The sequence below is a fragment of the Pseudochaenichthys georgianus genome, unplaced genomic scaffold (genome assembly GCF_902827115.2).
Source record: "Pseudochaenichthys georgianus unplaced genomic scaffold, fPseGeo1.2 scaffold_587_arrow_ctg1, whole genome shotgun sequence".
NCBI lineage: Eukaryota > Metazoa > Chordata > Actinopteri > Perciformes > Channichthyidae > Pseudochaenichthys > Pseudochaenichthys georgianus.
The window spans coordinates 94802-118743 of record NW_027263146.1 but is presented as its reverse complement, the minus strand read 5'-3'; the positions used below and the strand labels follow the sequence as shown (position 1 = coordinate 118743).

Genomic DNA, 23942 nt, shown 5'->3' with positions numbered 1-23942 from the left:
AACACGTGTCAGGGGCGGGAGATTCATCTGATTGGTTGTTGGTCGAGCTTCAGACACGCCCAGCTCCAAGCATTTTTTGAAGCTGTATTGTGGACGGGCCGTTAGGCTAAGGGGCAAGACAGCTCTATACACCTGAACATCAGCAGGAGAGGACTCTTTAAAGCAGAGAAACTACACACCAATAAACACCTGAAAATGAGGAGAATAGGGCCCCTTTGATCGAAGCACAGTGTCAATTAATTAAAGGGACAGCAGGAACCTCTGTTTTCCAGCAGAGCGTTGATGCTTTGTGATCCCGGCTTCGCAGCCAATGTGTTCAACGTTCCCGAGTCCATCACACCAGTGGGGGCCTGTTTTCAGCCAGCCACTACAGTAGAGACCTAGAAAGAAAGATAAAGGACATTTATTTTTCACTGCATGTCTGTGGAACACTACAATCACACCATTTCATGTATACGACTAAGTGTCTCTACAGGCAAAAATACCAATACAAATTGGAAAATAATTCATAAATAATTATTTTTATACATTTTAGTTTTAGTTTCTTAGTAGCATCATTATTGTTACATCTTGAAAATGCAAGTTTCACGAGCAATCAGGTATTTTAGGTGAGGCATGACAGGAAGAAGGCTATAAAATAACCCTGTTTTCTTTTCTTTTACAAAATATGTGTTTAGGGAAGGGGGTTGTAAAATGTTGTGATTGCATTTTTAGTTTTCTGAAGAGGAGGGATATTTTGGATATTTACTATAACTTTTTCAGAGTTTTTACCTTGTGTGAAATTGTTTTTAGGCAACAATATAAAATGTTAATAAAGATCTTTGTTTTTCAGGGGGAGGGCTTGTTATTTGTTGTAGATGCTACCCTCTCAAATGCAATATTCATTTACTGATTTGAACATAATGTGAATTTAAAAAGATGGTCTCTAGTAATCATAAATGCACAACAAGCTCCATGAAAAACTCCTCATTCTCAGAGTTTAATCTCAGATAAATGGTGTTTTCCTCTGTGCAGAGAGACAATCAGTGCTGATCAGCAGCAGCTGCTGGAGGTTTCCCTCCTTTAAAGCTGGCTGGTGCTCAGGCAAACCTCTCTTGGAAAACTGCAGAGATAGCAGCTGTTTGGATGCTCGTCTGTGTGCTGACTGTTTGTCTGGCCAGAGGTATTTACCTGTTTGATAATTGTGTTGAAGATGAAGGAATTATGTTTGATTTAACAGCATGTTTCCTGTCCACAGTCTCTGGTTTTCCAGCTGGTGAATATAAGCTGCAGTGGAGACTGAGAGTTGAAAACATTTCATTTTATGCAGTGTTTCCTCTATCTGTCTGACACTAACCTTTAATTATACTGTGTCCTACAGATCTGTCTCCCAATGAGATCTCCTTAAACAAAGCCGTTGCACTTTTCCGGTCGATGGAGTCCATGTTGGAGCGAGACGCTGGCGAAGGTGAGTCATGTCTTTTCTCTTTTACTGATCTTCATGGTATAAGAAAGTCAACAGATGCTATATTAAAAACACTTTTGAGGTACTTTGCCATTTTAAAAACAATTGTATTAGAGTACAGGTATAAAGGGACATATTGCCACATAACTTAATTTACCTCACAGTTTTGGTAACTTTAAAAACATTCTCAAAATGAATTATTTAAAATTAAACTACAACAGATTACCAAAAGCTGTTTTGTTAAGGCTTGTATAACTTGATAACTTAAAGGGAAATTGAGCGGTAAAAAGAGTTGCCTATCTCTGTCACTTTAGACTTTTAGAGGAAGGTGCCGTGGTAATTGTAATCTTTTATAATCTGTTGACTACAGACGTCACGATGGAGTGGCCTTTTTTCATAAAAACAAAATACAGGATTAAAGTCTTGAGAAGCTAAAATAAATTACATTTCTGTGAAGTATTTAATGAAAGGTATTTTTCAGTTCAAATGGCGACCAACGAAGTGGAAGCTGAGGCGTCACGTCACCAGAACGTTCGCCACGACGTGATCAACGAGACGGATAACGTTCGCCAAGACGGGGTCAACGAGACGGATAACGTTCGCCACGACGGGGTCAACGAGACGGATAACGTTCGCCACGACGGGGTCAACCAGACGGATAACGTTCGCGACGACGGGTTCAACGAGACGGATAACGTTCGCCACGACGGAGTCAACGAGACGGATAACGTTCGCCACGACGGGGTCAACGAGACGGATAACGTTCGCCACGACGTGGTCAACGAGACGGATAACGTTCGCCACGACGGGGTAAACGAGACGGATAACGTTCGCCACGACGTGGTCAACGAGACGGATAACGTTCGCCACGACGGGGTCAACGAGACGGATAACGTTCTCTACAACGGGGTCAACGAGACGGATAACGTTCGCCGCGACGGGGTCAACGAGACGGATAACGTTCGCCACGACGGGGTCAACGAGACGGAAAACGTTCGCCACAATGGGGTCAACCAGACGGATAATGTTTGCCACGACGGGGTCAACCAGACGGATAATGTTCGCCACGACGGGGTCAACGAGACGGCGATTATCGAGCTTTTATCTTTGCCATAAAATAAAACTTTCATTTATAAATCTGTTTTCTTTTCCAAATTTCAAAACTTTATTTTTAGAGTATGTTATACTATTATTCGTGTATTTCTGCTTTAAAATGTCCTTAATATTCAAATGTGACAGAACTGGTGGTAAAACATCAGTTTTTTTTAATCCATTAGTCAAACTTGGATTATTTTTGTTCAATGTCATGTTTTAGACCAGTGGACAGAATTTATAGAATCTGTATTTAGGGTTTTATTTTACAAAATCTCCGTAGACCTAAATATTTCAAATGCAACGGAAATAAATGCTCCTTCAAGACGGGAATGAGAGGATATATATCATGATTTATTTATAAAAGATCTGTTTCAGTGCAAACATTTGCGAAATATAATTTGGTCTCCAAGCAGTCACTACTCTTCTAAAGAGAAACTTCAGTATTTTTCCTGAACAGTGTCCCATGTCTATTGTGGAAACAGTTTTTGAAATGAGTCCAGTATTATGTAAGCATAATGGGGCTCTTTAGAGCAAAGATATCCTGAAATAAACATTTGAACGGTAACTCCCACTCAATACCGAACCAATTATTCATTTGGGGTTGACAGATAATCAAGTTTCCCTATTTAAAATACATTATATTAGAGTGCAGTTGAATATGTATAGCATCTAATGGAGAATTGTCTTTAAAGTTGACACATCAGGAAACTTAGTTTTTTAGTGCTTTGGATTGATTGGAAGTTGAACGAAAACTAAGAGCTTAACGGGTAAACTGCAGTACCTAATGGCTTTTACGTATAATTTAATGTCATTATTTCTGTCATTGATCCCAGACAGGACGGTATGAAATGTTGTCGTCTTCAGGTTATTTTCCAGCCACCAGTAGCATTTCCTCTCCAGTCAGCAGTTTTTCTCGGGGTTTCACCAATCACCACCCCCCTCCGAACTTCCTCACTGTCAATCTTCTCCCACTTGGAGAAAGTAACTGGTTTCACTCCTGCAGGATACAAAATCAGAGTCCGTAACATGGATTTACTAAATTAACCCTGAGCCTCGGAATCTAATTAGATCTTAAATTATGTTTTAAGGCATATAGCACATTTATTTATTTCTAAATATCAGTGTATATAGTGTGTAGCCCAAACACACAGAGTAAGACCTTAAGGACTAAAATCTCCTTAAGTGAATACATCTGACTTTATCCATCAGATTCTCTCATTTTTGCCCTATGGGATAAATACATGCTATGGTCCTGGTTCCCAAAAACATTGGACTCCTTTGTTCACTTCCAGAACATAGTGACATCACTATGAAACACTCACGCTCCTATTGTCTAGCGCTCCAACACATTGTATGTGTTACGGCCCGTCCACACTACAGCTTCGACAGCTTCAAAAATGGTTTCCAACGCGTCTGCCCATTCACTTTGAATGGGGTGACGTCACTTTTCGCCGAACTGCATTGTGGGAAGCAGAGCGGAGCTTTCCTGGCGTTTCAGGCTGCAAAAGTTGAGCAATGTTCAACTTTTGAAGCTTCTGAAGCTTTCGGTGGAAGCGTCAGCCAATCAAATCATATGCCAGTACAAGCTCTAGCCAATCAAACCGCTGCTTGTGTGTCAGGGGCGGGAGATTCATGTGATATGGTTGTTGGTCGAGCTTCAGACATGCCCAGCTCCAAGCATTTTTTGAAGCTGTATTGTGGATTGGCCGTTAGGCTAAGGGGCAGGACAGCTCTATACACCTGAACATCAGCAGGAGAGGACTCTTTAAAGTAGAGAAACTACATACTGATATACACCTGAACATCAGCAGGAGAGGACTCTTTAAAGCAGCGAAACTACACACCGATTAACACCTGAAAATGTGGAGAATAGGGCCCCTTTGATCGAAGCACAGTGTAAATTAATTAAAGTGACAGCAGGAACCTCTGTTTTCCAGCAGCGCGTTGATGCTTTGTGATTCCGGCTTCGCAGCCATTGTGTTCAACGTTACCGAGTCCATGTCCTCCAGCACGGATCGAACCGTGTCAAAACTATTGTTCAAAGTGGTCGCTATCACACCAGTGGTGCCTGTTTTCAGCCAGCCACTACAGTAGAGACCTAGAATCAATCAATCAATCAATCAATCAATCAATCAATCAATCAATCAATCAATCAATCTGTATTTATATAGCCCAATATCACAAATGTTACATTTGTCTCAGTGGTCTTCACAGTGTGTACAGAATATCAGTATGACAATACGACACCCTCTGTCCTTAGACCCTCACATCGTACAAGGAAAAACTTCCGAAGAAAACCCACAGTTTAAAGGGAAAAATGGGAGAAACCTCAGGGAGAGCAACAGAGAGGAGGGATCCCTCTCCCAGGACGGACAGACGTGCAATAGATGCCGTGTGTAAATTGAAAAGATAATACATTTGCAACATAGGTAGTCCAAATGTTTGGAAATGCATGTGTGTATAATAGGAAGATGAATCCACGAGGATATCCATCCAGGACCGATGATCCAGGACCACAGCCACGACTCGCGATCCAGGGCTCGCGATCCAGGGCTCGCGATCCAGGACACAGGACCGCAGGATTATCCATGACTCCGGATCCCGGCGTATATAGACACCAAAAAGAAAGACATTTGGGGAAGCTGGGTTAATGGGAACATGAGAGTACACAGGTATAGACAGAGAGAATGAAGAAGTAAGATGTCCCCCGACAAACTAAGCCTATATCAGCAAAACTAGAGGCTGAATCTAATCAGCCCTAACTATAAGCTTTATCAAAAAGGAAGGTCTTAAGCGCACTCTTAAAAACGGATAGGGTGTCTGCCGCCCGAACACAAACTGGAAGCTGATTCCACAAATGTGGAGCTTGATAAGAAAAGGCTCTGGCTCCCATTGTACTTTTAGAGACTCTAGGAACAACCAACAACCCTGCATTCTTGGAACGCAATGCCCTAGTAGGACAGTAGGGTATAATGAGTTCTTTAAGGTAAGATGGCGCCTTCCCATTAAGGGCTTTGTCGGCGAGAAGAAGAATTTTAAATTCTATCCTGTGTTCTATAGGGAGCCAGTGTAAGGCAGCCAGAACAGGAGTAATGTGGTCCCTTTTCTTAACTCTGGTTAGTACACGAGCTGCAGCATTTTGAATTAGCTGAAGCGACTTGACTGACTTCTTGGTACTCCCTGATAATAAAGAGTTACAATAATCCAGCCTCGAAGTAACAAATGCATGGACTAGTTTCTCTGCATCGTTTTGAGGCAAGATATGCCTGATTTTTGCAATGTTACGTAGATGGAAGTAGGCGGTCCTTGAAATTGATTTTATGTGGGCGTTAAAGGATAAATCCTGATCAAATATAACACCAAGATTCCTTACAGTCTCACTGGAGGCCAAATTAATGCCATCCATAGTTAGTATATCTTTACATAATTTGTTTCGTAGATTCTTCGGGCCAAGTACAATAACTTCAGTTTTGGTCGTGTTTAACATCAAAAAGTTTAAGGTCATCCACGTTTTTAAGTCCTTAAGGCAGTCTTGAATTTTATTTAGATGATTAATTTCATCAGGCTTAATTGATAAATATAGTTGAGTATCATCCGCATAACAATGAAAGTTTACAGAATGATTCCTCACAATATTGCACAACGGAAGCATATAGGAAGCATAGAAAGAAAGATAAAGGACAATCAGGTATTTTAGGTGAGGCATGAATGGAAGAGACGGAGCGGCTGCACGTTGTTGTTTGAGCCCCCTTTTTCCACCTGCCCAGTTGTGCTGTAGCAGGGACCTGCTTCCACTTGTCGTGTGCTGCTGTCCTGGCGAGATTGTACCCCGGGGGGCGTAACGGAGAGACCGGAGCGGCTTCGCGTTCGGGCTGCGGCCTGCTTTACACCTGCTGTAGCGGAGGCCTGTATCCACCTGCTCCACCTGTCGTGCTCTACGGTGCCGAGGACGTTTTACCACGGGGATATCGCTGAGAGACCGGAGCGCCTCTACGCCTCGAGCTGGTCCTGCTTCGCCTATCCTGCTGTACTGAGGAGGTTCTGCACCGGGGATATCGCGAGGAGAACGGAGCGCCTCCACATTTCGGGCCTGCTTGCACGCCTATCCGGATGCTCTGCTGGTCTGGGAAAATAGCCCATATCGGAATTCTGCTGTGCCTGTTAACTGTTTTGGACTATGAGAAGATCTCTAGTCATTCTGAGAAGTCTACTGGATTCAGGTCTGTTCTGCCACCCGCAGTGTGCATCCCCTGCAAAGGTTCGGATGTGTTGCTCAAACAATTACTGGTTGCCTTGTCACAGTCAATCTGCTCGACAAAATATGTTTGTCTTTTTTATTTTCCTGCGATGATGGTTCTTCAGGACTGCTTCTTAAGCTCTAATCACACTCTCGCAGACTTTTCCGGTGTTTCTAAATTAGATGACAATGTATGTGTGTCATTTAAGAGGAAAAGATGCCTGTTTTTTTTGTTGTTATTACTGTCAGGAAATATACAACCTAACCCTGGTCCGCCCAGTAGTAATAGTCAGATCGCTACTCCTGCTGATTTTAAAGCTAGGTCTGGGTTGGGTTTCATCCACTTGAATGTGCGCAGTCTGTTAGGTAAACTAGATTTTGTCCGTATCTGGGCAAAATCGACTGACGCTGACGTCATTGTCTTATCTGAAACGTGGCTAAATAAGTCTATGTTGGCCTCTGACATTGCCTTAAATGGTTTTAATGTGTATCGTACCGACCGGCCTAATAAAGGTGGTGGCGTTGCAATTTATGTTAAGAATAAGCTCAGTGTAACCACATTAGTTTCCAAATCGATCAGTAAGCAATTTGAATGTTTAGCCTTAAATATAGAAGTGGCAAAGGGTCAACAGGTCATGGTGGTGGGCTGCTATAGACCCCCCTCAGCTGTCAAAGACTCCTTGTCTTCACTAGCAAATCTTTTATCACAACTAGAATACAAGGAAATAGTGCTACTTGGAGATTTTAACTGGGACTGGTTAACTGCAGTGTCAGAGGATTTTAAAAACCTTTGTATCTCATTGAATGTTACTCAGATTGTGGACAGTCCTACTCGCCCAAATATTAAGTCCCCTAATAAATCCTCCCTAATTGATCTCATTTTAACTAATGTTCTCCCATAAATATTCATCTGTGGGAGTATTTGCAAATGATCTGAGCGATCACTGTGTTGTAGCCACAATTAGGGACACTAAGGTCCAAAAGGTTAAACCTCGCATTATCATCAAGAGAGACAAAAAACATTTTGTGGAGCAGGGTTTTGTGCATGATCTGTTTGATTTTGATTGGGGTAAAATCGATCTGTGTGCTGATGTAGAAACCGCATGGTCTTATTTTTATCTTGGTTTTATGGAGATCATTGATAGACATGCACCCCTGCGTACATTTAGAGTAAAGGGATGAGACAATACTTGGTTTTCTGCTGAGCTGTCTAGTCTCCTTCATGAGAGAAACAAGGCCTGGGCAAAGGCTAGGAAATCAGGCTCAGAGATAGAATGGCTGCGTTTTAGGCAGCTAAGGAATAGCTTCACTTCAAATGTCAAAAGTGCAAAGTTGAAGTACTATTTGTCAGTTACCACAGAAAACCTAAATAATCCTAGGAAATTTTGGAAAGCAATAAAATCGATATCAACCGGTGAGATCCGTAATGAGCTACCTCCGTGCCTTACCACAGCATCTCTCTATATCGGACAGGGCCACTATGCTAAATTGCTTTAATGAGCATTTTGTGTCCTGTGGTTCTCTATTTGATTCTGTCACTAACTCTGCTTCTGTAAACACCACAGTCTGTGACTCTGAACAACGTGGTCTGGAAAACCCTTTCAGTTTTACCCCTTTTACTGTTGATGTTGTTCATGAAGCCTTATCTAAGCTAGATCCTAGGAAACCGGCTGATCCGGATAACTTAGAACCTTTGTTTTTAAAGATAGCTGCAGATTGTATTGCTCCACCTCTTACTTCTCTTTTTAACCTCTCCCTTAGCACAAATACAATTCCAAAAGTATGGAAGTCTGCTTATGTCTTGCCTTTACTGAAAGGAGGGGAGGCAACTATTTTAAATAACTATAGGCCAATCTCTAAATTGTCAGTTCTGGCTAAGGTTCTTGAACGCCTAGTGAGTGAACAGGTAAAGGAGTTTTTATGTAAAAATGACATCCTGTCTAATCATCAGTCAGGCTTCAGAAAGAAACACAGCACCATCACTGCCACAATGAAAGTGGTGAATGACATTACTAGTATTTTCGATAATAAGCAGAGTTGTGCAGCTCTGTTTATTGACCTTTCCAAAGCGTTTGACACTGTTGATCATCTCATCTTAAAGCAGAGGCTACTCAGTATTGGCATATCCAGCCTTGCAGTGGGGTGGTTTGTGAACTACCTCTCTGAAAGGTCCCAATGTGTTCATTTTGATGGACTGTCTTCTGAGTGGTTAAACATTTCTAATGGTGTACCACAAGGTTCTGTTTTAGGACCACTTTTATTCTCCATATATATTAACAGCGTAGGTGATAATGTGGATGAAGCTACTTTACATTTTTATGCGGATGATACTGTGATGTATTGTGCAGGTCCCACCATTAAGGAGGCTGTTGTTAAATTACAGGCTGTTTTTAACATTCAGACTCAGTTCTCTGAATTAAAGCTTCTTTTAAATGTGGATAAAACCAAGGTAATGCTCTTTTCAAAAGCAAAAAAGACACCAGAGCCTGTGTCACTGTGACCTTTTACCTGTGCTGGACTATGGGGATCTGGTCTATATGAATGCACCTGCCAATTGCCTGGTCAAGTTAGATGCTGCGTATCACAGTGCACTGAGATTTGTGACAAACTGTAAAGCATTAACCCATCACTGTACCCTGTATGCAAGGGCTGGTTTGCTTTCACTAACTGTACGGAGGCTCAGTCACTGGTACCTTTTTATATACAAAGCCATGCTAGGGAAACTTCCATCTTATATCTGCTCCCTGATCTCACGGAGAATTGTAGTGGCTACTGCCTGAGATCGAATGCTGTGGTTTTATTAAATGTGCCAACTGCTAGGACTGTCTTAGGGAAGACAGCTTTTAGATGCGCAGCTCCTCTGTCTTGGAATAGTCTGCAAATTAAATGGAAACTGAAAAATCTGGTGCCACTAAATGTTTTTAAAGGTCGGTTGGATGCTACTCAATCGGAAGCTGTTGGTACCTGTTTATGTGGATAATTTTGTAAATGATGCTGTATGATGTCCTTTTGTTGTTCTGTTTATGCTTTTATGTTTCATGTGGAACTACTTCAACAGGTCTCCCTTGGAAAAGAGATCAATGATCTCAATGGGATTTTATCTGTATAAATAAAGGTTTGAAATGAAATGAAATGAAATGAAATGAAGGAAGAAGGCTATAAAATAACCCTGTTTTATTTTCTTCTACAAAATATGTGTTTAGGGAAGGGGGTTGTAAAAGGTTGTGATTGCATTTTTAGTTTTCTGAAGAGGAGGGATATTTTGGATATTTACTGTAACTTTTTCAGAGTTTTTACCTTGTGTGAAATTGTTTTTAAGCAACAATATAAAATGTTAATAAAGATCTTTGTTTTTCAGGGGGAGGGCTTGTTATTTGTTGTAGTTGCTATACCCTCTCAAATGCAATATTCCTTGACTGATTTGAACATAATGTGAATTTAAAAAGATGGTCTCTAGTAATCATAAATGCACAACAAGCTCCATGAAAAACTCCTCATTCTCAGAGTTTAATCTCAGATAAATGGTGTTTTCCTCTGTGCAGAGAGACAATCAGTGCTGATCAGCAGCAGCTGCTGGAGGTTTCCCTCCTTTAAAGCTGGCTGGTGCTCAGGCAACACTCTCTTGGAAAACTGCAGAGATAGCAGCTGTTTGGAGGCTCGTCTGTGTGCTGACTGTTTGTCTGGCCAGAGGTATTTACCTGTTTGATAATTGTGTTGAAGATGAAGGAATAATGTTTGATTTAACAGCATGTTTCCTGTCCACGGTCTCTGGTTTTCCAGCTGGTGAAGGCTTATATAACTTGATAACTTAAAGGGAAATTGAGCGGTAAAAAAAGGTTGCCTATCTCTGTCACTTTAGACTTTTAGAGGAAGGTGCCGTGGTAATTGTAGTCTTTTATAATCTGTTGACTACAGACGTCACGATGGAGTGGCCTTTTTTCATAAAAACAAAATACAGGATCAAAGTCTGGAGAAGCTAAAATAAATTACATTTCTGTAAAGTTTTTAATGAAAGGTATTTGTTTCAGTTCAAATGGCGACCAACGAAGTGGAAGCTGAGGCGTCACGTCACCAGAGCGTTCGCCACGACGGGATCAACGAGACGGATAACGTTCGCCACGACGGGGTCAACGAGACGGATAACGTTCGCAACAACGGGGTCAACGAGACGGATAACGTTCGCCACGACGGGATCAACGAGACGGATAACGTTCGCCACGACGGGGTAAACGAGACGGATAACGTTCGCCACGACGTGATCAACGAGACGGATACCGTTCGCCACGACGGGGTCAACGAGACGGATACCGTTCGCCACGACGTGATCAACGAGACGGATACCGTTCGCCACGACGTGGTCAACGAGACGGATACCGTTCGCCACGACGGGATCAACGAGACGGATAACGTTCGCCACAACGGGGTCAACGAGACGGATAACGTTCGCCACGACGGGATCAACGAGACGGATAACGTTCGCCACGACGGGGTCAACGAGACGGATAACGTTCGCCACGACGGGGTCAACGAGACGGATAACGTTCGCCACGACGTGATCAACGAGACGGATAACGTTCGCCACGACGGGGTCAACGAGACGGATAACGTTCGCCACGACGTGATCAACGAGACGGATACCGTTCGCCACGACGTGGTCAACGTGACGGATACCGTTCGCCACGACGGGGTCAACGAGACGGATAACGTTCGCCACGACGGGGTCAACGAGACGGATAACGTTCGCCACGACGGGGTCAACGAGACGGATAACGTTCGCCACGACGGGGTCAACGAGACGGATAACGTTCGCCACGACGGGGTCAACGAGACGGATAACGTTCGCCACGACGGGATCAACGAGACGGATAACGTTCGCCACGACGGGGTCAACGAGACGGATAACGTTTTCCATGACGGGGTCAACGAGACGGATAATGTTCGCCACGACGGGGTAAACGAGACGGATAACGTTCGCCACGACGGGGTAAACGAGACGGATAACGTTCGCCACGACGGGGTAAACGAGAGAGATAACGTTCGCCACGACTGGGTCAACGAGAGAGATAACGTTCGCCACGACTGGGTCAACGAGAGAGATAACGTTCGCCACGACGGGGTCAACGAGACGGATAACGTTCGCCACGACTGGGTCAACGAGACGGATAACGTTCGCCACGACGGGGTCAACGAGACGGATAACGTTCGCCACGACGGGGTCAACGAGACGGATAACGTTCGCCACGACGGGGTCAACGGGACGGATAACGTTCGCCACGACGGGGTCAACGAGACGGATAACGTTCGCCACGACGGGGTAAACGAGACGGATAACGTTCGCCACGACGGGGTAAACGAGACGGATAACGTTCGCCACGACGGGGTAAACGAGACGGATAACGTTCGCCACGACGGGGTCAACGAGACGGATAACGTTCTACACGACGGGGTCAACGAGACGGATAACGTTCGCCACGACGGGGTCATCGAGACGGATAACGTTCGCCACGACGGGGTCAACGAGATGTAAAACGTTCGCCGCGACGGATAACGTTCGCCACGACGGGGTCAACGAGACGGATAACGTTCGCCACGACTGGGTCAACGAGACAGATAACGTTCGCCACGACGGGGTCAACGAGACGGATAACGTTCGCCACGACGGGGTCAACGAGACGGCGATTATCGAGCTTTTATCTTTGCCATAAAATAAAACTTTCATTTAGAAATCTGTTTTCTTTTCCAAATATCAAAACTTTATTTTTAGAGTATGTTATACTATTATTCGTGTATTTCTGCTTTAAAATGTCCTTAATATTCAAATGTGACAGAACTGCTGGTAAAACAGAATTTATAGAATCTGTATTTAGGGTTTTCTTTTACAACATCTCCGTAGACCTAAATATTTCAAATGCAACGGAAATAAATGCTCCTTCAAGACGGGAATGAGAGGATATAAATCATGATTTATTCATAAAAGATCTGTTTCAGTGCAAACCTTTGCAAAATATAATTTGGTCTCCAAGCATTCACTACTCTTCTAAAGAGAAACTTCAGTATTTTTCCTGAACAGTGTCCCATGTCTATTGGGGAAACAGTTTTTGAAATGAGTCAAGTATTGTGTAAGCAAAACAAAAGCATAATGGGGGCTCTTTAGAGCAAAAATATCCTGAAATAAACATTTGAACGGTAACTCCCACTCAATACCGAACAAATTATTCATTTGGGGTTGACAAATAATGAAGTTTCCCTTTTTAAAATACATGCATTAGAGTGGAGTTGAATATGTATAGCATCTAATGGAGAATTGTTTTTAAAGTTGGCACATCAGGAAACTTAGTTTTTCAGTGCTTTGGATTGATTGGAAGTTGAACGAAAACTAAGAGCTGCAGTAAACTGCAGTACCTAATGGCTTTTATTACGTATAATTTAATGTCATTATTTCTGTCATTGATCCCAGGCAGGACGGTATGAAATGTTGTCGTCTTCAGGTTATTTTCCAGCCACCAGTAGCATTTCCTCCACAGTCAGCAGTTTTTCTCTGGGTTTCACCAATCGCCACCCCCCTCCGAACTTCCTCACTGTCAATCTTCTCCCACTTGGAGAAAGTCACTGGTTTCACTCCTGCAGGATACAAAATCAGAGTCAGTAACATGCATTTACTAAATTAACCCTGAACCTCTGAATCTAATTAGATCTTAAATTATGTTTTAAAGCATATAGCACATTATTTATTTCTAATTATCAGTGCTATATAGTGTGTAGCCCAAACACACAGAGTAAGACCTTTAACATCTGGTTTAAAACTAAAAGAGCTTTACAAAAAAGACAAAACACAATGAAAGATGTTTGGAGTTTTATTTGAGTTATTAATTTACATTTTTTGTCTAAGAGATGCTGATTTGAAACCGTTGTTACATACAGTTATTGCATTTCCTGTTTCTGCCGGAGAGAGGGGAGGCCGTCCCAAAGCTTGCTGCTGTATTTACTCCCTCCATCTGACAGGAGGGAGCCTCGTTGAGCTGCGAGTGTGGCTACAGACGGAGTTCACTCCATCACGGAAGGGTAGGGTCGAGGGAGTGGTTTGGGATTGGGCCGAAAACACTATTTATCTGAGATTAAACTCTGAGAATGAGGAGTTTTTCATGGAGCTTGTTGTGCATTTATGATTACTAGAGATCATCATTTTAAATTCACATTATGTTCAAATCAGTAAAGGAATATTGCATTTGAGAGGGTATAGCTAGTGATGGTGAGATGAAGCTTTGAAGCTTTCCAGCCAATTGGTTCGCAAAAGGGTTCATCTCATGAGGCTTCATCATGGGCTTCATTTGAACACAAACCCCCCTATTGGTCAAAGTGTGTAAAACAGGCAGATTGGACATCTCAACAGTGTGCTCTATCTCATACCGAGTTCCCATTGAGTAAAGCCTTAGAATAACTCTAAACAACGAACATACAATCATATTTTCATGTTAACAATATTGTATTTATTCCAGTTTAATGATTGTGATTGAAAAGCCTAAGGAGGCTGGTAAATATTGCAAAGAGGGATTGGTATTCCTTAATAATATTCATAAAGTTAACCATGTTGTAGCCTGAGAAAGGCTAAACCATATCAAAGAATACATTTATTAACTACATTATCTCATTTAGCTGTAGCTTTTATAAACAACAAAAAATACGTATTCAGTCGTTGAACCAGGGACCCTGCGGTCATGAGTCAACTGCTTTCCAGCTGAGCCACAGCACACACACTAAAGCTCCCTGAAAACACTGCAACATATTTATTCCTGTATTTATTCATTTATTTGTTCATGTTTGTATTCCTACATTTATTTATGCTTGTATCTATTTATACTTGTTACTTATGTTCCGACCTCTATATAAGTGAGTCAGGTTCCAGTCAGGCTTTCGTCCAAACCACAGCACTGAGACTGCTCTTGTAAAGGTCTTCAATGACATCCACTTAAACACAGACAGTGGCAGAACTTCAGTGTTAGTATTATTATATCTCAGTGCTGCGTTTGACACTGTTGACCACAACATATTACTAGACCGACTGGAAAACTGGGTGGGACTTTCGGAAACAGTTCTTAATTGGTTTGAATCCTACTTAAAGGACAGAAACAACTTTGTTTCTATAAGTAAATACACATCTGAGTTGACAAATATGACATGTGGGGTTCCTCAAAGCTCCATCTTGGGGCCTCTTCTCTTTAACGCCTACATGCTACCACTGGCTCAGATAATGAAGAACAACAAAATAAGTTACCATAGCTATGCAGATGACACACACATTTACGTAACAATTTCACCGGGAGACTATGCTCCAATTCAAACACTGAGTTAGTGCATTGAACAAATCAATAACTGGATGTGTCAGAACTTTCTCCAATTAAACAAAGATAAAACTGAGGTAATGGCAAGAACGTTTAAAAGTTAGCGCTGAGCTTCAGTCTGCAATGTTCAAAACAACAGATAAAGCCAGAAATCTAGGTGTAGTCATGGACTCTGACCTGAGTTTCAATAGTCACATTAAAACAGTTACTAAATCAGCCGACTATCACCTAAATAACATATCTAGGATTAAAAGACGAATGTCACAGCAGGATTTTGAAAAGCTTGTCCTTGCTTTTATCTTCAATAGACTCGACTACTATAATGGTGTCTTCACAGGTCTCACTAAAACATCTATTAGAAAGCTGCAGCTGATTCAGAACGCCGCTGCTCGAGTCCTCACTAACACTAAGAAAGTGGATCACATCACTCCTGTTCTGAAGTCTTTACACTGGCTTCCTGTGTGTCAAATAATTGATTTCAAAAATACTGCTGCTGGTTTATAAAGCTTTGAATGGTTTAGGCTCAAAATACATTTCTGACCTACTGCTAAATTATGAACTATCCAGATCTCTCAGGTCTTCAGGGACTGGTCAGCTTTCTGTCCCCAGAGTCAGAACTAAACATGGAAAAGCAGTGTTCAGTTATTATGCTCCAAATATCTGGAACAAACTCCCAGAAACCTGCAGGTCCGCTGCAACTCTGACTACTTTTAAATCCAGACTAAAGACTTTTCTTTTTGCCGCTGCTTTTAATTGAACTATTCATATCTTAGACTGCACTGTAACTTTTATCCATGTATTTTTAATGTTTCTTTTATTAGCTTTTCTTTTTAATGACTGATTTTAAATGCCATTTTCTTAATGTCTTTCATTTTTTGTAAAGCACTTTGAATTGCCTTGTGTTGAAAAGTGCTATATAAATAAACTTGCCTTACCTTGCCTTGCCTTGTCTTGAGGGTCTGAGCTCTCTTGATTCCATCGTGTCACCGGGCCCGGGTACAGGAGGGGTAATATGATTCTTAGTATACATCCATGGGTATTACTGTATGAGCGTTGTGGTTCAACGGTTCAACCGATCTGAATCACTTTGTGAAGCAGTCACGTGGTATCGACAGGCAACAAGGCTTTGTTTGTCATCGATGACGTCACTGGCCTAAAATGATACAAGCCTCGATACATGCTTCACAAAAAGCTTTTGGGATTACTCGACACACGCTCCGAAGCCTCGGCGCAATACGTAACATCACTAGGTATAGCAACTACAACAAATAACAAGCCCTCCACCTGAAAAACAAAGATCTTTATTAACATTTTATATTGTTGCCTAAAAACAATTTCACACAAGGTAAAAACTCAGAACAAGTTATAGTAAATATCCAAAATATCCCTACTCTTCAGAAAACAAAAAAATAAATTACAACATTTTACAACCCCCTCCCCTAAACACATATTTTGTAGAAAAAAATAAAACAGGGTTATTTTATAGCCTTCTTCCTGTCATGCCTCACCTAAAATACCTGATTGCTCATGAAACTTGCATTTTCAAGACGTAACAATAATGATGCTACCAAGAAACAAAAACTCAAATGTATAAAAATAATTATTTATGAATTATATTTCATTTTTTATGGGTATTTTTGCCTGTAGAGACACTTAGTGGTATACATTAAATGGTGTGATTGTAGTGTTCCACAGACATGCAGTGAAAAATACATGTCCTTTATCTTTCTTTCTAGGTCTCTACTGTAGTGGCTGGCTGAAAACAGGCCCCACTGGTGTGATAGCGACCACTTTGAACAATAGTTTTGACACGGTTCGATCCGTGCAGGAGGACATGGACTCGGGAATGTTGAACACATCGGCTGCAAAGCCGGGATCACAAAGCATCAACGCTCTGCTGGAAAACAGAGGTTCCTGCTGTCCCTTTAATGAATTTACACTGTGCTTCGATTAAAGGGGCCCTATTCTCCTCATTTTCAGGTGTTTATCGGTGTGTAGTTTCTCTGCTTTAAAGAGTCCTCTCCTGCTGATGTTCAGGTGAAGAGAGCTGTCCTGCCCCTTAGCCTAACACGTACAATGTGTTGGAGCGCTAGCCAATAGGAGCGTGAGTGTTTCATAGTGATGTCACTATGTTCTGGAAGTAAAAAAAGGAGTCCAATGTTTTTGGGAACCAGGATCATAGTATGTTTTTATCCCATAGGACAAAAAGGAGAGAATCTGATGGATAAATGATGTTATGCAATTAAGGACATTTTAGTCCTTAAAGTTCTTACTCTGTGTGTTTGGGCTACACACTATATACACTGATATTTATAAATAAATAAATGTGCTATATGCCTTAAAACATAATTTAATATCCAATTAGATTCCGAGGCTCAGGGTTAATTTAGTAAATGCATGTTACTGACTCTGATTTTGTGTCCTGCAGGAGTGAATCCAGTGACTTTAACCGAGTGGGAGAAGATTGACAGTGAGGAAATTCGGAGGGGGGTGCCGATCGGGAAACCCCGAGAAAAACTGCTGACTGTGGAGGAAATGCTACAGGTGGCATCATACCGTCCTGTCTGGGATCAATGACAGAAATAATGACAATAAATCATACGTAATAAAAATTAGGTACTGCAGTTTACCCGTTAAAGCTTTTAGTTTTCGTTCAACTTCCAATCAATCCAAAGCACTGAAAAACTAAGTTTCCTGATGTGCCAACATTAAAGACAATTCTCTATTAGATGCTATACATATTCAACTCCACTCTAATGCATGTATTTTAGGGAAACTTCATTATTTGTCAACCCTAAATATATAATTGGTTCGGTATTGAGTGAGAGTTACCGTTCAAATGTTTATTTCAGGGTGTCTTTGCTCTAAAGGGCACCCATTATGCTTTTTGTTGCTTACATAATACTGGACTCATTTCAAAAACTGTTTCCCCAATAGACATGGGACAATTTTCAGGAAAAATACTGAAGTTTCTTTTTAGAAGAGTAATGATTTCTTGGGGACCAAATTATATTTTGCAAATGTTTGCACTGAAACAGATCTTTTATAAATAAATCATGATTTAAATCCTCTCATTCCCGTCTTGAAGGAGCATTTCTTTCCGTTGCATTTGAAATATGTAGGTCGGACATTTTGTGAAAGAAAACCCTAAATACAGATTCTATAAATTCTGTCCACTGGTCTAAAAGATGACATGTTATTGAACAAAAATAATCCAAGTTTGACTAATGGATAAAAAAAAAAAACTGATGTTTTACCAGGAGTTCTGTCACATTTGAATATTAAGGACATTTTAAAGCAGAAATACACGAATAATAGTATAACATACTCTAAAAATAAAGTTTTGATATTTGGAAAAGAAAACAGATTTATTAATGAAAGTTTTATTTTATGGCAAAGATAAAAGCTCGATAATCGCCATCTTGTTGACCCCATTGTGGCGAACGTCATCCGTCTCGTTGACCCCGTCGTGGCGAACATTATCCGTCTCGTTGACCCCGTCGTGGCGAACGTTATCCGTCTCGTTGACCCCGTCGTATCGAACGCTATCCGTCTCGTTGACCCCGTCGTGGCGAACGTTATCCGTCTCGTTGACCCCGTCGTGGCGAACGTTATCCGTCTCGTTGACCCCGTCGTGGCGAACGTTATCCGTCTCGTTGACCCCGTCGTAGCGAACGCTATCCGTCTCGTTGACCCCGTCATGGAAAACGTTATCCGTCTCGTTAACCCCGTCGTGGTGAACGTTATCCGTCTCGTTAACCCCGTCGTATCGAACGCTATCCGTCTCGTTGACCCCGTCGTGGCGAACGTTATCCGTCTCGTTGACCCCGTCGTGGCGAACGTTATCCGTCTCGTTGACCCCGTCGTGGCGAACGTTATCCGTCTCGTTGACCCCGTCGTAGCGAACGCTATCCGTCTCGTTGACCCCGTCGTATCGAACGCTATCCGTCTCGTTGACCCCGTCGTGGCGAACGTTATCCGTCTCGTTGACCCCGTCGTGGCGAACGTTATCCGTCTCGTTGACCCCGTCGTGGCGAACGTTATCCGTCTCGTTGACCCCGTCGTGGCGAACGTTATCCGTCTCGTTGACCCCGTCGTAGCGAACGCTATCCGTCTCGTTGACCCCGTCATGGAAAACGTTATCCGTCTCGTTAACCCCGTCGTGGTGAACGTTATCCGTCTCGTTGACCCCGTCGTGGCGAACGTTATCCGTCTCGTTGACCCCGTCGTGGCGAACGTTATCCGTCTCGTTGACCCCGTCGTAGCGAACGCTATCCGTCTCGTTGACCCCGTCGTGGCGAACGTTATCCATCTCGTTGATCCCGTCGTGGCGAACGTTCTGGTGATGTGACGCCTCAGCTTCCACTTCGTTGGTCGCCATTTGAACTGAAACAAATACCTTTCATTAAAAACTTCACAGAAATGTAATTTATTTTAGCTTCTCAAGACTTTGATCCTGTATTTTGTTTTTATAAAAAAAGGCCACTCCATCGTGACGTCTGTAGTCAACATATTATAAAAGAATACAATTACCACGGCACCTTCCTCTAAAAGTCTAAAGTGACAGAGATGGGCAACCTTTTTTTACCGCTCACTTTCCCTTTAAGTTACCAAGTTATACAAGCCTTAACAAAACAGCATTTGGTAATCTGTTGTGGTTTAATTTTAAATAAATCATTTTGAAAATGTTTTTAAAGTTACTAAAACTGTGAGGTAAATTAAATTAGGTGGCAATATGTCCCTTTATACCTGTACTCTATTACAATTGTTTTTAAAATGGCAAAGTACCTCAAAAGTGTTTTTAATATAGCATCAGTTGACTTTCTTATCCCATGAAGATCAGTAAAAGAGAAAAGACACAACTCACCTTCGCCAGCGTCTCGCTCCAACATGGACTCCATCGACCGGAAAAGTGCAAAGGCTTTATTTAAGGAGATCTCATTGGGAGACAGATCTGTTGGACACAGTATAATTAAAGGTTAGTGTCAGACAGAGAGAAGAAACACTGCATAAAATGAAATGTTTTCAACTCTCAGTCTCCTCTGCAGCTTATATTCACCAGCTGGAAAACCAGAGACTGTGGATAGGAAACATGCTGTTAAATCAAACATTATTCCTTCATCTTCAACACAATTATCAAACAGGTAAATACCTCTGGCCAGACAAACAGTCAGCACACAGACGAGCATCCAAACAGCTGCCATCTCTGCAGTTTTCCAAGAGAGTATTGCCTCAGCACCAGCCAGCTTTAAAGGAGGGAAACCTCCAGCAGCTGCTGCTGATCAGCACTGATTGTCTCTCTGCACAGAGGAAAACACCATTTATCTGAGATTAAACTCTGAGAATGAGGAGTTTTTCATGGAGCTTGTTGTGCATTTATGATTACTAGAGACCAATTATTTTAAATTCACATTAAGTTCAAATCAGTAAAGGAATATTGCATTTGAGAGGTTATAGCAACTACAACAAATAACAAGCCCTCCCCCTGAAAAACAAAGATCTTTATTAACATTTTATATTGTTGCCTAAAAACAATTTCACACAAGGTAAAAACTCTGAAAATGTTATAGTAAATATCCAAAATATCCCTCCTCTTCAGAAAACTAAAAATTAAATCACAACATTTTACAACCCCCTTCCCTAAACACATATTTTGTAGAAGAAAAGAAAACAGGGTTATTTTATAGCCTTCTTCCTGTCATGCCTCACCTAAAATACCTGATTGCTCATGAAACTTGCATTTTCAAGACGTAACAATAATGATGCTACTAAGAAACTAAAACTAAAATGTTAAAAATAATTATTTATGCATTATTTTCCAATTTTTATGGGTATTTTTGCCTGAAGAGACACTTAGTGGTATACATGAAATGGTGTGATTGTAGTGTTCCACAGACATGCAGTGAAAAATACATGTCCTTTATCTTTCTTTCTAGGTCTCTACTGTAGTGGCTGGCTGAAAACAGGCCCCACTGGTGTGATAGCGACCACTTTGAACAATAGTTTTGACACGGTTCGATCCGTGCTGGAGGACATGGACTCGGGAACGTTGAACACATCGGCTGCGAAGCCGGGATCACAAAGCATCAACGCTCTGCTGGAAAACAGAGGTTCCTGCTGTCCCTTTAATTAATTTACACTGTGCTTCAATTAAAGGGGCCCTAATCTCCTCATTTTAAGGTGTTTATCGGTGTGTAGTTTATCTGCTTTAAAGAGTCCTCTCCTGCTGATGTTCAGGTGAATAGAGCTGTCCTGCCCCTTAGCGTAACACGTACAATGTGTTGGAGCGCTAGCCAATAGGAGCGTGAGTGTTTCATAGTGATATCAATATGTTCTGGAAGTAAAAAAAGGAGTCCAATGTTTTTGGGAACCAGGATCATAGTATGTTTTTATCCCATAGGACAAAAAGGAGAGAATCTGATGGATAAAGTCAGATGTATGCACTTAAGGACATTTTAGTCCTTAAAGTTATTACTCTGTGTGTTTGGGCTACACACTATATACACTGATATTTAGAAATAAATAAATGTGCTGTATGCCTTTAAACATAATGTAATATCCAATTAGATTCCGAGGCTCAGGGTTAATTTAGTAAATGCATGTTACTGACTCTGATTTTGTGTCCTGCAGGAGTGAAACCAGTGACTTTAACCGAGTGGGAGAAGATTGACAGTGAGGAAGTTCAGAGGGGGGTGGCGATCGGGAAACCCCGAGAAAAACTGCTGACTGTGGAGGAAATGCTACAGGTGGCTGGAAAATAACCTGAAGACGACAACATTTCATACCGTCCTGTCTGGGATCAATGTCAGAAATAATGACTTTAAATTATACGTAATAAAAGCCATTAGGTACTGCCGTTTACCCGTTAAAGCTTTTAGTTTTCGTTCAACTTCCAATCAATCCAAAGCACTGAAAAACTAAGTTTCCTGATGTGCCAACATTAAAGACAATTCTCTATTAGATGCTATACATATTCAACTCCACTCTAATGTATGTATTTAAAAAAAGGGAAACTTCATTATTTGTCAACCCTAAATGTATAATTGGTTCGGTATTGAGTGGGAGTTACTGTTCAAATGTTTATTTCAGGATGTCTTTGCTCTAAAGGGCCCCCATTATGCTTTTTGTTACTTACATAATACAGGACTCATTTCAAAAACTGTTTCCCCAATAGACATGGGACAATTTTCAGGAAAAATACTGAAGTTTCTTTTTAGAAGAGTAATGATTTCTTGGGGACCAAATTATATTTTGCAAATGTTTGCACTGAAACAGATATTTTATAAATAAAATCATGATTTATAACCTTTCATTCCCATCTTGAAAGAGCATTTATTTCCGTTGCATTTGAAATATTTAGGTCGACGGACATTTTGTGAAAGAAAACCCTAAATACAGTTTCTATAAATTCTGTCCACTGGTCTAAAAGATGACATGTTATTGAACAAAAATAATCCAAGTTTGACTAATTGATTAAAAAAAACTGATGTTTTACCAGCAGTTCTGTCACATTTGAATATTAAGGACATTTCAAAGCAGAAATACACTAATAATAGTATAAGATACTCTAAAAATAAAGTCTTTTGATATTTGGAAAAGAAAACAGATTTATTAATGAAAGTTTTATTTTATGGCAAAGATAAAAGCTAGATAATCGCCATCTCGTTGACCCAGTCGTGGCGAACATTATCCGTCTCGTTGACCCCGTCGTATCGAACGTTATCCGTCTCGTTGACCCCGTCGTGGCGAACGTTATCCGTCTCATTGACCCAGTCTTGGCGAACATTATCAGTCTCGTTGACCGCGTCGTATCGAACGTTACCCGTCTCGTTGACTCCATCGTGGAAAACGTTATCCGTCTCGTTGACTCCGTCGTGGGAAACGTTATCCGTCTTGTTGACCCCGTCGTATCGAACGTTATCCGTCTCGTTGACTCCGTCATGGCGAACATTATCCGTCTCGTTGAACCCGTCGTATCGAACATTATCCGTCTCGTTGACCCCGTCGTATCGAACGTTATCCGTCTCGTTGACCCCGTCGTGGCGAACGTTATCGTTGACTCTGTCGTGGCGAACATTATCCGTCTCGTTGACCCCGTCGTATCGAACGTTATCCGTCTCGTTGACCCCGTCGTATCGAACGTTATCCGTCTCGTTGACCCTGTCGTGGCGAACATTATCCGTCTCGTTGACCCCATCGTGGCGAACGTTATCCGTCTCGTTGACCCCGTCGTGGCGAACGATCTGGTGACGTGACGCCTCAGCTTCCACTTCGTTGGTCGCCAGTTAAACTGAAACAAATACCTATCATTAAAAACTTCACAGAGATGTAATTTATTTTAGCTTCAAGACTTTGATCCTGTATTTTGTTTTTATGTAAAAAAGGCCACTCCATCGTGACGTCTGTAGTCAACAGATTATAAAAGACTACAATTACCACGGCACCTTCCTCTAAAAGTCTAAAGTGACAGAGATGGGCAACCTTTTTTTTACCGCTCAATTACCCTTTAAGTTATCAAGTTATACAAGCCTTAACAAAACAGCATTTGGTAATCTGTTGTAGTTTAATTTTAAATAAATCATTTTGAAAATGTTTTTAAAGTTACTAAAACTGTGAGGTAAATTAAGTTAGGTGGCAATATGTCTCTCTATACCTGTACTCTATTACAATTGTTTTTAAAATGGCAAAGTACCTCAAAAGTTTTTTTAATATAGCATCTGTTGACTTTCTTATCCCATGAAGATCAGTAAAAGAGAAAAGACATGACTCACCTTCGCCAGCGTCTCGCTCCAACATGGACTCCATCGACCGGAAAAGTGCAAAGGCT

The 23942-nt window shown here is 41.5% G+C and overlaps 3 protein-coding genes across 3 annotated transcripts; 2 read left to right on the top strand and 1 right to left on the bottom strand.

The window, feature by feature from the left end:
* Nucleotides 1-1053: 1053 nt before the first annotated feature.
* Nucleotides 1054-3111, top strand: LOC139433536 (GRIP and coiled-coil domain-containing protein-like). The gene is made up of 3 exons (XM_071202581.1): nt 1054-1162; nt 1361-1447; nt 1926-3111. Exons 1-3 carry the CDS (start codon nt 1126-1128, stop codon nt 2558-2560), a joined length of 759 nt encoding a protein of 252 aa, XP_071058682.1. The 5' UTR covers nt 1054-1125; the 3' UTR covers nt 2561-3111.
* Nucleotides 3112-10409: 7298 nt separating this feature from the next.
* On the top strand, nt 10410-12719 carry LOC139433535 (GRIP and coiled-coil domain-containing protein-like). The gene is made up of 2 exons (XM_071202580.1): nt 10410-10466; nt 10805-12719. The coding sequence occupies exon 2, from the start codon at nt 10810-10812 to the stop codon at nt 12301-12303; it is 1494 nt and encodes a 497-aa protein (XP_071058681.1). The 5' UTR covers nt 10410-10466; nt 10805-10809; the 3' UTR covers nt 12304-12719.
* Nucleotides 12720-17979: 5260 nt separating this feature from the next.
* LOC139433534 (GRIP and coiled-coil domain-containing protein-like) lies at nt 17980-20333 on the bottom strand. Its single transcript, XM_071202579.1, has 3 exons — nt 20268-20333; nt 19983-20069; nt 17980-19501 (listed from the first exon to the last, which is right to left on the bottom strand). The coding sequence occupies exons 1-3, from the start codon at nt 20317-20319 to the stop codon at nt 18504-18506; spliced, it is 1137 nt and encodes a 378-aa protein (XP_071058680.1). The 5' UTR covers nt 20320-20333; the 3' UTR covers nt 17980-18503.
* Nucleotides 20334-23942: the final 3609 nt, after the last annotated feature.